The 12,804-nt window shown below is 33.9% G+C and overlaps 1 protein-coding gene across 1 annotated transcript; it reads right to left on the bottom strand.

The window, feature by feature from the left end:
- Positions 1-545: 545 nt before the first annotated feature.
- LOC122195364 (secreted RxLR effector protein 161-like) lies at positions 546-1,112 on the bottom strand. Its single transcript, XM_042897217.1, has one exon. The coding sequence runs from the start codon at positions 1,110-1,112 to the stop codon at positions 546-548; it is 567 nt and encodes a 188-aa protein (XP_042753151.1).
- Positions 1,113-12,804: the final 11,692 nt, after the last annotated feature.

Raw genomic sequence — 12,804 nt, 5'->3', positions numbered from 1 at the left:
CTCAGGTGTTAAGGATATACAAATATTACCTTTTATCAAGTATCATTTATGAAAGCGATCCACGAAGTGATGATGAACAGGTAACTCCAATACTTACTCTCTAGTAAGTATCTATGAAACTAGTTACAACGCTTTGTCAACCATCCTATTTAATATTAGTGTTATTTCATTATTGCTCCTACAATAACAACTGACTATGGATTCTTAGAGAAAATAAATTCACTCAAGGATTAAACATGTTAATAAAGAACACAAAAAATATTGAATGAAAAGATCATATGCCATATATATCATAGTCATTACAATCGATGATGTTATAAAATGTTCCAATATTGAATACTAATACATAGATCAAATCCAGTCGCTAGAATAGCGAAGTCCTATTCCTCGAGCGTGTCCCTAAATTTTTTCTTGAGGAAGAGGTTCTTGAAAGGATCCGCCAAATTTTGATCGGTGTGAACTTTGTGAACACTAATTTCTCCTTTTTCAACTTTATACCGGATGACGTTGAATCTACGACTAATATGCCTGGTCTTCTTGTGTACTCAGGGTTCTTTTGCCAAAGTAGTAGCACCTTCATTGTCATAGAAAACGTCTAGGGGGTCTTGAATGGTAGGGACTACCCCTAGATCCCTAATGAATTTCTTCATCCAGGCAGCCTCTTGTGCAGCTTCTGAAGCAGCAATGTATTCTGACTCTATAGTGGATTGTGCAACAACACTTTGCTTGGAGCTTTTCCAAGATACCACACCCCCGTTGATAATGAACACATATCCTAATTGCAATTTGCAATCATCTCGATAAGTTGTGAAGGATGCATCAGTGTAGCACTTTACACTTAAGCTTTCTTCCACGCATCCATAGACGAGGAACAAATCATTAGTTCTTCGTAAATACTTTAGGATGTTCTTCACAGCTCTCCAATGACTCTCCCCTGGATTTTGTTGGAACTTGCTTACCATACTTATAGCATAAGCAAGATCAGGTCTTGTACAATTCATAGCATACATGACAAATCCAATTCCAGAAGCATATGGAATATCTTTCATCTTGTCTAGCTCAGCCTTTGTGCAAGGACATTGAGATGAACTTAGTACAATGCCATGTGCCATGGATAGGAATCCTCTCTTAGAGTTTTCCATATTGAAGCGTTTCAATACTTTCTTAATATATCTACCTTGGCTTTTACCTATTAATCGTTTTGATCTATCTCTATAGATTTTGATTCCAAGAATATATTGTGCCTCACCTAGCTCCTTCATTGAGAAACACTTTCCTAGCCAATACTTTACACCTTGTAAAGTTAGAATATGATTTCTGATGATTAATATGTCATCCACATATAGGACCAAGAATGTCACCAAGCTCCCACTAGTTTTCATGTAAACACAAGGTTCATCTACATTTCTAATAAAACCACACTTTATGATTTCATCATCGAAATGATGATTCCAGTTACGAGATGCTTTCTTTAACCCATAAATGCATCTCTTGATCTTACACACATTATTAGGATGCTTTTAGTCGACAAAACCTTCAGGCTGATCCATATAGACATCTTCTTCCAAGTGTCCATTTAGAAAAGAGGTTTTGACATCCATTTGCCATATCTCATAGTAATAATATGTAGCTACGGGAAATAGTATCCTAATTGATTTAATCATAGCCACTAGTGAAAAGGTTTCATCATAATCAACTCCATGAGTTTGAGTGAATCCTTTAGCAACCAATCTTGCTTTGAATGTGTGTAGGTTACCATACATGTCAATATTTTTCTTGAAGACCTACTTACTTCCAACAGTCTTGCTATTGGGTGGAAGATGAACCAAGTCCTAGACTTGATTTTCTCAGATGGATTGCATTTCAGCATTCATGACTTCAAGACAGTTGGCAGATTCGGGATCTATCATTGCGTACTGGTAGCTTACCGGCTCATCAGCATTCATCATTACGAAGCACACGTCAATGATAAATTCATATCTCTCAGGTTCATGACGAATTCTACAAGATCTACGAACACCTTGTGTTTCAATAGGTTGAAGGACAATGCTCTCTCCATCTTCAACAACCTCTTGTTTAGTACTAGTGCCAACTACAGATGCATCGGGTTGAGGTTCTTGATCTTCTTCAAGTTCCACATGCCTCCTACTTGCCTCATCCATTAGAAACTTGCTTTCTAAGAATTCAACTTTTCGTGAAATAAAGATCTTATTCTCACTAGGGATGTAGAAGTAATATCCTAAATAATCTTTAGGATATCCCGCAAAGATGCATTTGGTAGATCTATGCTCAAGTTTGCTGGAAGTCTCTTGTCTAACATAAGCTTCACATCCCCAAACTTTCATATAAGATAAGGATAGAGGTCTTCCATACTACATCTCATAAGGTGTTTTCTCTGCCTTCTTAGTTGGTGCCATATTCAAGATACGAGTTGCGGTGAGTAAAGCATAAATCCAAAAAGATAAAGGAAGGGTACTTCGACTAATCATAGATCGAACCATATCAAGTGAGATCCGATTTCTCCTCTCAGAAACACCATTAAGTTGTGGTGTTCTAGGTGGAGTGAGTTGTGAGATAATCCCATGACTCCTTCGATGGTCTTGGAACTCTTAGCTCAAGTACTCGCCTCCTCTATCCGAATGAAGGATTTTGATTGTTTTGTCGAGTTGATTTTTAACTTCACTTTCATGTTTATGTTTCATCAAATACACATAACCAAAACGATTGTAGTCGTCAGTGAGGGTGATATAATATCTCTCACCATATCTAGACATTGTTCTAAAAGGTCCACATACATCGGTGTGTATGATGCCTAATAAAGCACTTAACCTTTCACTTGTTCCAAAGAAAGGGGATTTTGTCATCTTGCCACATAAACAAGATTCACATATGTCAAATGAATCTATGTCATCCCCCCCCCCCCCCCCCAAATGTCCACTCTTTTGGAGTTGAGATATGTGTTTCTTGTTTATATGTCCAAGGAGAAAATGGCATATATATGTTTGGTTCAAATCTGGTTTGAGCCTTTTGGTGTAGAATGATAAAGGGACTTATTGTTTGAGATGTCATCTAGGTTTAGTTCATAAATTCCATTTATTGGTCTAGCCTCAAAATAGAAGATTCCTTTCAGGAAGGAGTGAATGTTGTCATCAACAAATTTGAAATTATAACCAGATTTTCTCAAACATGAAATTGAAATGAGATTTCTTGTAATAGAAGTAATTAAACACACATTATCTAATGTCAAATACAGATCAGATGGTAAACATAAATCAAAATGTCCTATTGCTTGGACTGCAACCCATGCTCCATTGCCCACATGCAATACCATATCATCTACTTTTAGTTCCTTACTCTTTCTGAACCCCTTTAACGAATTACAAATATGAGTTCCACAATCAGTATCTAATAACCAAGTGTTTGATGAAAAAGTAAATAATCCCATTTTAATCATGAAAATGGATATACCTGAAAGGCCTTCCCCGACCTTCATTTTTCAACCTTGCAAGGTACTTAGGACAATTCCTTTTCCAATGCTCGACAACTCCGCACTCAAAGCATGTGTCATCTTTGGTAACCTTTCCTTCTTCTTGGGTGGTGGGTTTTGAGGAGCTTTCTTCCCTTGAAGTTCTTGCCTTTGTTCTTCTTGACTTTTCCTTCCCTAATCATGAGAAATTAGGGAGTTTTACTTTGGATATTCTTCTTTGTAGTTTTTAGCATCACGTGCAACTCAAAGATTGGTCTCTCCCACCCATTCATGTTATAGTTCATGATGAAAGCATTGTATGACTTTGGCAAAGACTTCAAGATGATATATGTTGCCAAGTCATGTGGATACGGAGAGCCCAATCTCTTTAATTGACCCATGTAGCTTTTCATCTTGAGAACATGTGTGCTCAGATTCCTATTCTCCTCCATTTGCATGGCATGAAGGGATCTCACAATGTCAAACCTTTTGGTTCTAGCTTGTTTTCCAAACATCTCCTTGAGATGTTCAATCATGTCAAAGGCAGTGTAGTCTTCCAGGTCCCGTTGAAGATCGTGAACCATCGAGGCAAGCATGAGACATGAAATATCAAGTGAATCATCTACATGCTTTAGCCATGCACCATGTGCATCCTTTAGGAGAGCATGTGGTTCGTCAAGAGTTTGGTTTTCAAGGACATAGTCTTTCTTTTCTTGTTTCAAAATGATTCTTAAATTTCTGTGCCGGCCCAAAAATTTGGAGTGGTTGAGTTTTTCTTTGTCAAGAATTGACCGAATGTTCATTAGGTGATGTGTTACAATAATTGGTGGGGCCGTATACAAAAGTTTAACAAAGTTTTAATTTAGTATTTAATTCTTTGAATAATAATACCCTTTTATTTCCAAAAACATTATTTTTTTAAAGTCTAGGATCCAAGTTACAAATCAAATAAATGGTTAGGTATCCTTTATCCCATTTACCCAATTTTAATAAGGTAAATAACTTGTATTAATTACACCATTTGTAACTCCAAAATTTATTAGACCCTTAACAATCCCTTTGTTAATTTGACATGTTTGGTCTCATCTATGCCTTGGAACACTCTTGCTTAGGTGATATTTATCACAAGACGCTTCCAATCAAGTCAGCCAATTAGAGAAACTTGTATAATTAGCCTATAACATTTTTCTAGAAATTACAAAAATACTTTGGCCATCGAAAGATAATACTAATGGTTAGGTATCATTTATCCCACCAGCATTATACAAGTGACGTGCAAATGTTTCTAAAATTGGATGGCATAGACTTGCATTTTGAAAAAGGGATTTGTATGTTTTATTATTCTATTTAAAACATGTGATATCATGCCAATTACATGCATCCAATATGTCGTGGTATCAATTTTCTAAAAATCACATTTAAGGTTTTTATAAAATCCTGGGTTTTATATTTCGGCTTGGTTCAATTTTAAAATTAATATCTAGTATTAAGTTTGTGTTTGAGCCATCTATAACCCTTTTAATATTGTTTAATAAAACTTGCTTTCATTAAATAATACTATGGAGTTTGAATAATTTATAAAAACATGATTTTTACAACAATAATTCAATATTTCAAACGTTGTCATAATTAACAATTTTTATAATACCGGTTTTTATTTTATGGCTAAAACATGTTACATCTAATGTCCATATTTTACATTTTTAAATCCAAACTCCACATGATGTTTATTTTGTCAAAAATTAGTTTAGCTTTGTGAAAAACTAAATTATCAACCACACAAAATATTTACTTGAAAAATAAACAACATAAGCATGCAATTGACATAAACAAGCCTTAAACTATATAACACTTTTGTGCTCCAACACAAAAGTGATAAGTCCTTTCCTAAGGGATTAAGGGACAAAATATTACAACTTGTTCTTCATGTGATCTTGAAGCTCCCACTTGAAATGACAACCAACTTTGTTACAATTTTATAAAAGTTATAAACTTTTATAAAATCTTTATATAACTGTGGGTCTCCATGGTTCTTTATGAAATGGCCTCCATCTTCATCTTGTTACATTTTTCATAAAATAAATCTAGTCTAAAACTAATCTATTACATAAAAATAAGAAGAATAAAAACTAGTTACCTTTATTACATACTTTATGAATAAAAGAATATTACAAACCATTTTCAACCAAATCACACAAACAACAACACAAATGGTCCAAGACTTGTTTATGCTTCTCTAAAATACATTTAAACATAAAACAACCTTTTTTTTTCTAAGACAACTTTAAGTGATAAAAATGCATTTAAATTTTGTCACATAAAATAATAATTATAAAGTTGTCAAAGGAAATATGTATGAACTTGTTTTTATACAAAAACAAATTATCCATATTCTCTAAAAACTAAGATTTCCATAAATCGAAAAATCTAACCAAACTTGCAAGGTGGCTCTGATACCACTTGTTGGGTTTTATTTAAAAAACTAGTTTCAAAAAATAAAAATAATGGAAAACAGAAGACTTGAGTTTTGTAAAATAACATAAGCATTTTATCACCCACCAATGATCATCTTGCAAGTAAAGGAAAGATTTAAAACACAACCATAGAAGGAAGAATTGGTAACAACCTTTGAAGCACTTTGAGTCCTCTAGGGAAGGCTTGAAAGTTGATGGAGTGAGGATGAACCCTTGAGACACCAACAATGTGCCAACTTGATGTAATGCGAGTTACAACTCTTAAGCTTTTAAGACAAAACAAGATTATGACTTAAAGAGAGAATGCAAGCAACAAAAATCATCAAAGTTCAAGACTTTAGAAAGAAGATAGGGAAGAAGAAAGAGCTCTCGGCCAAGGAGAGTGGAGTGAAGAAAAATGAGAGCACTCACCTCTTATTTATAATGGAATTATGGTCCAAGAGTTATTAACCATTAGACAACTTTGTCCCTTATGTCATGAAGGCATCTTCCTAGGTTTGATTATTATACCAATGCAATTGCCTTTTCTCTTTATCTCATGTTTCCAAGAAGAAAAGACAAGTCAAGAGTTTATATTTTATAAATTTAAAGTTTCTAAGATATAAACTTTTTCCTTTTGCTAAAAGACAAAATGTTTATTAGGTCCAAAAAGATGTACATAACATATTATATTCATATCATATGAAATAATTTTTACTTGTATTGTAAAATGAATATTTCCTTGAAATAAATATCTTCCTAATTATTATAAGAGTTTATAAATATTTATTAAAATCAATTTCTAATAAATAATCATTTGTATCAAGTTGTTGTTAGTGTGACCATTAGGATCATATGTTATTTAGCAGTATCATTTTAATATGACTCTTGAGCATACTAGATCTTTCAAAGAGAATCCATTATCCCTTAAAATATAAAGTTTTCCTTTCTTTAAATCTTGTTTAATTCACTAAAATTTGTATGATTATATGGTACATGCTATTCCATTGTAATATCATAGACATTTAGATTATAACCATTCATTTTTTTCATTCATTGGTCTACAATTTTCCTTATGACCACACAATAGATGTCATCCACATTATAACCTAGCCATATATATATATATATATATATATATATATATATATATATATACACACACACACATAGTATAAAGTGGTCGTCTGAAATGATACAGTTGAACAAAAATTCTTTTATCTCAAACTATATGTAACGCCCTAAATTTCAACCCAAAATTTTCATTGAAAAATTTAATTGTTTGTTCAATTCACAACTACAAAATTCTTGGATAAATCATCTGACTCAAAACATTTATCAGAGTATCGTAATAGGAAATAAGACACTTTATGCCAATACACACAGTAAGACACTTTATCCCAACTTCAGATCTGACCCCAAAAAGGCATTCTAATCCATAAAGTCTCCAACGTATTGCATGGTTAAAGAGAGCTTAATCCCAAAACCCTATCTTCTAACATCACCAAAAACTCCATAACTCTTGCATGGAAGAAAAGAAAGGAAAAATATTTCATTTTATGACACACATGTACTCAAAGAGGTCTAAAAGGACAACTCAAATGGTCTAGATTACTCCATACTCACCAAGACCAAGGTTTCGGGACAAAATGAACATAAACTTAAGCTTAAATGAGATTGAGAAAACCAATCCTCAAGGTATGAACTTTATACCTTCTGGAGATAATCAATGAGGTGTGGATTCTAGATCAAAGAGCTTGAGTGCACCACCACTTCTTCAATGATCTTCCTTCACCACCAAAAACACTCAAAATGAATCAAAGGCTTTAAAAACCACACTCAACAGTTAGGGTTTCGATATTATGGCTAAGAGGGATGGGGGTTGGTTATAAGAAGGTCCAAGGGGGAATAGGATGCTTAAATAGGGGACACGACTATAAAAATTTAGGGTTTGGGAACAGAATGAGTACGCTCAGTCTACACAACTACATCCAACATACTCAACCAAAGGCGCGATCCAAATACTGACTTACGCCGATCATACAATCCATGTACGCCTAGAATAAGGACTTACTTTGCAAATAATTAGAATTTTAAGGTTGAAAACGGAAATTTCTTGGAACGGGTGTTACAATTCTCCCCTACTTGCATCAGACTTCGTCCTCGAAGTCATCCACCATGAAAAGATCAGGTTAATGCTCATGCATCTCAGCCTCGAACTCCCAAGTCCACTCAAATCCTTTCTGAAGTTTCCACTAAATTTTAACAAGTTCACCACCTTGTTCCTCAAGGTCTTCACCTTCCTCGACTAAGAAACATGGAAGGTGTCATGAATATGACTAAACTCCTACTCGAAGAGTCAGGGCATCCAACTTGTTGAGTCGACTTTTCAAGATGAAAAATAAAGTTGTAAAGCTAATACCTAAGAGTTAGGGCGTTACAGATCTGCTCAACAACTTGGAAGACATGGTAGGCCCTCGTGCTGCCAAGTGGCAAGAAATTAAGATTGAACAAGTTCAATCCATATGAATTTGGATTTGTCACTAACCTTGTTTTGTGATTGTGGTTATGACAAATTCACATGGATAGGAACACAAAAACCATAAAATGTAAGTGTCATAAGGTTTCTCTCCAATTCATGAAAATGATTGTGAGGAAACGCTTTCATTATGTAGATTTTTAAGGAGACAGCAACTGTGATATTTGCATTCTCAAATTCGAGTATGATTACGACATCCCTCTTCATAGTTCGAATTGTGAGAAATGGATAAATGTGTAAACATTTGAGGCTTATTGTTGTAAGTTCTAAAATTGTTTAGACACACATGTGAGCTGTCTAAGGAAAGGTGTATGAGTTTGAGAAGCCTAGATAAAGTCTTATCGGAGCATCTTGTATCAAAAAATCTGAACTTTGGTAAGAAAGTCAACAAGTATTGATTTCTAGAAGTCCAGCTTATTTCTGGGTACATGTCAAAGCTAGTGGGAGCATAAGTGTTATGCTAATAAGAATGTAGTTATTATGCTAGTGGGCGAACAATTATTATAGTAAATGTTGCGAGTTAGCAATGTTAATTATAGAAAACAAAAGTTTCAATTCGCCAAGTTGCAGAGTTTGAAAAGTTGTTTTGCTATAATTATGAGAGAGAAACTCATACTTCATTTCAAATCTAAAAGCATAGATTGAGATTTTAATAAAATTTAGTCAAGGATATACATGAATACCAAGTTGGAATGCTTCAACATTGGAGATTCTATATGTGGAAATATTATAGCAAGAGACTGGTCATGTGTCATGTATTTATGTAAGACATTATGAATCGCATCCCATATGCTTCGGGTATAGGATCGATTGCGTGTGCTATAATATTCATCTGTTTTGTTTTCCCAAATGCCTAGGGCGTTAAGAGGGATAAGGGACCAGAACTAGATATGACTAAATTAGTTAAACAACTATCAAGGACGATCTAAGGTTCGCTAAGGATTGATTGCTTAAGGACAATTGGAATTATAGTAATGGACCATATTGACATTATTAGGAATCGACAGGATTCTATTAATAATGAGTTGTCATATGGAAAATATGGAAATGTTTCCATAATCAGATTTGGATATTAAGAATCTACATGTAGAAGGATGTTCAAAGGAATGTACTTTGAATTGGAGACCTCGCTTCCATGGAATTGTTTTGTTATCAATCTCCAGTGGAAAGTTTTGTAATTTCATTGTCCAAGTTTCTATGACTTTAGTGCATTGACATTACAAAAGGATCATTGCATAAAGGTTAGAACCTAACACATTCTAATAGTTAAAAGATTTGGCATTCTTACGCTTGTTATAAAGATTTGGAATTGTGAAATGAGTTTCATTGAAAAATATGTTCAATTGATCTATTTCACAAATTAAGGACCATAGGTAAACGTAGTGTGCATGCTTGGAGCATGAGATAAATATTAATTTAATTCAAGTATTAAGTTGATTAATCGAAACATTAAACAATTAATAATGTGTAATCAATATGGTGAATAAATAAAAGGTCTTTTATTTATATTCAAAGTTTTGAGACCATATTGGATTCGATTATTCTTGTGTTGCATTTTACATGTTTTGACTTCGTGAATAATAAGATTATTCAAACTATCCACAGTCGATCATACTTTGGAAGTAGGTATTGATGTAAGACTGTCATGAATCTAACTATAGATTGTCTAAGTGTTTTAGACATAACAAAGGTTTGTTGCAATGTTCATGAGTACTCTTGTAATAAGATTTGAGTATTGGGTTAAACCCACACTCATCTGAATCACTTCATGCATTTTATCATGAGTGATTAGTGAGACGATAATATCTTATATTCTTGAAACGAAGACATATAGTTGCAATTTACATGTCGGTTGCACATTGATAATATGTAAGCGCAACAGTAACTTAGTGTTATAAAACATATTATTGTGTGTGATTCGATGAGTAAATAGATAAATCATATGAGTTAAATTTTATCCATTCCTTTTACCCTTAGAGGGATAAAAGCGTTATATGTGGGCCCCTTGATGATTTAGTGATGACAGCCTAAGCGCTTGGCCAAGTCTGGACTGATTTGATTTGTTCTATTAGTCGGTCGTCATAAATCAAAAATCAGGAAACAACATATGGACAGAGAGAAATATTATAATCCATGTCTCAGTTCATACGATATCTAGAATGGTAGAATATATGATCCCTTATCTAAAGGACGCGTCATTGACTAGGTCAGAGTTTGACAACGGATTTTAAGAGCAACGATTGCTAGTTGGTTTTTAAGTCGTACTTGCAGTTATAGTTATTAGACTTACCCAAGTGAGAGAATGTTGGATTAGGTTTCTAAGCCCATAACTATAATTGGTATGTACTTAACCCGAGAGCAGCATGAACCTTTTGGGCTGCCTTCACCAGAACAATCAGATACGATGGATATTTGAGAAAGAGGTTACTTGTGATTTGTTAATATATTATAAGTATAACATATTAATATGAAATCATATTTAATTAGTATTTATCAAGAACTAATTTGGAATTAATTTAGTGATCAAAAGAGACTATTTAAATTAACGGGGACTGATTATGTAAATCAACGATATATATATATATATATATATATATATATATATATATATATATATATATATATATATATATATGGTTTGGGCTATTGATCCATGATGGGCTATGTTTATGTAAGTGTCCATTAAAAGTTGGCCCACATATATATATGATACCCCTTAGGCTAAAATTGGATACACTAGTAATCTTGGAGATAACATAGCCGGATTTTAGTACCTATTAACTCTTGCTCCTTATCCCCCAATTGTTGGTGGTGTTTGTGACTTATTAGAGACATGACACTTGAGGTGCTAAGTTCCTTGTCACACCCCCGAACCAGACAGCGGAAACGTCCGAGGGGTATTGTGACTCAATTGAATACCATCACAATGATTATACATGAATCATAACATCATTCATCACCAAGCATTGAACTAGTACAACTGATATTGTTACATTCAGTACATTGTTTTAAACATTACATTTGCATAATTTAAACTGTTCGATACTAAATTAAACAAAACACCGTGACATCACTGGATACATATTCTTCAATTTACATGTTACCTGAGAATACAAGTATTTTGGAAAACGTCAACATATGAAATGTTGGTGAGTTAATAAGTCATGTTTGAAAAATAATGATTTTTGTATAGTTTGGAAACCCAGAAAATACGATATTTTCTGAAAAGAGTATTGTTTATAAAAAGTGTGGAGATCCGTAGTATGCTTGTCGATTTTTGTAAACGTGTATAATTGTTAAACCTTGTATACATCACATAGATAAAAGTGTTGTTCCCGGGAAAACCCGATGTTTTCCTCGTACATAGAATTCCGTGTCTTGTTTATTGTTATACCGATTCGACGATTGTTTCTGATAATTCCAGGTGACATTGGATTAATTATAGGTTGTGAGTCGTTATAATCACGAATTAATGAAAATGACTAGTTTATAACTACCAATTACAAACGATCCTTTTGGTGTCGTCCGTAAGACTCACTTAATCCAACCACCCTGACTTCTCATAGCCCCACAGCTGAGGAGAAAAGAGGGTACGAAGCCCTCATTATTTCCATAAGTCGTTCAAGGCTATCGTGAATGCGAAAGGCACTTGGCCCAACTCGCATTTGACTTCTCGACTTTGCTAGCAGTACCAATGGGCCCTTGGGGCCCAACAGCACAATAAAGCTATTGAAAGTCCTTTTACATGGAATTAGGTCATAGAAGGCCCAATAACATGTAAGCGCATTCCCTTCGGGCTCAAAGATCATGTCATTGGGCTAGCTAGGCCCAACAAGCACGATTTGAAACTTTCACGCCCAAAGTTTGAATATTGACTTCTCGTGAATTTTGCGTGTTTATTGAAGTACTTATTGTTTATTGATTTTTGATTCGTTATTGATTCGAGACCGAATCAATTCGTTTAGTAACGATATTGGTGTTGAAAGCGTATTTGTTATTATGTTTCGCCGGTAGTCGTGGTACTCGTATTTTATCTTAAGAGTTTTATTGTTTAAAAAAAACAAGAGTTTACCATTTTATGACCCTTCTTGGCTAAAATTTACACTTTTAACCCTTTATATAAAAGAATTTCCATATTAGTCCTTAAACCATTTTTCTTGACACTTTAGTATCAAAACTTATTAAAAAGACATTTTCAGCCTAGATTTACTTGATAAACAGCTTAAGTCCTTCAAAAATGATTTTCTCTCGGTTGGAACCCTTATTTTCGCAACTTTACAGTTTTGGCCCAAAATGGAAAATTTTTGCATTTTTGGTCCCTTTTGACTTTGAAAACATTTTTGACC

Source organism: Lactuca sativa, chromosome 1, assembly GCF_002870075.4.
Source record: "Lactuca sativa cultivar Salinas chromosome 1, Lsat_Salinas_v11, whole genome shotgun sequence".
NCBI lineage: Eukaryota > Viridiplantae > Streptophyta > Magnoliopsida > Asterales > Asteraceae > Lactuca > Lactuca sativa.
This window is presented reverse-complemented; position numbering and strand designations above follow the sequence as displayed.

What these genes read in the sequence shown, in the direction of transcription:
- LOC122195364 (XM_042897217.1), bottom strand. Translation starts at nt 1,112, where the DNA reads ATGGCACATGGCATTGTACTAAGTTCATCTCAATGTCCTTGCACAAAG.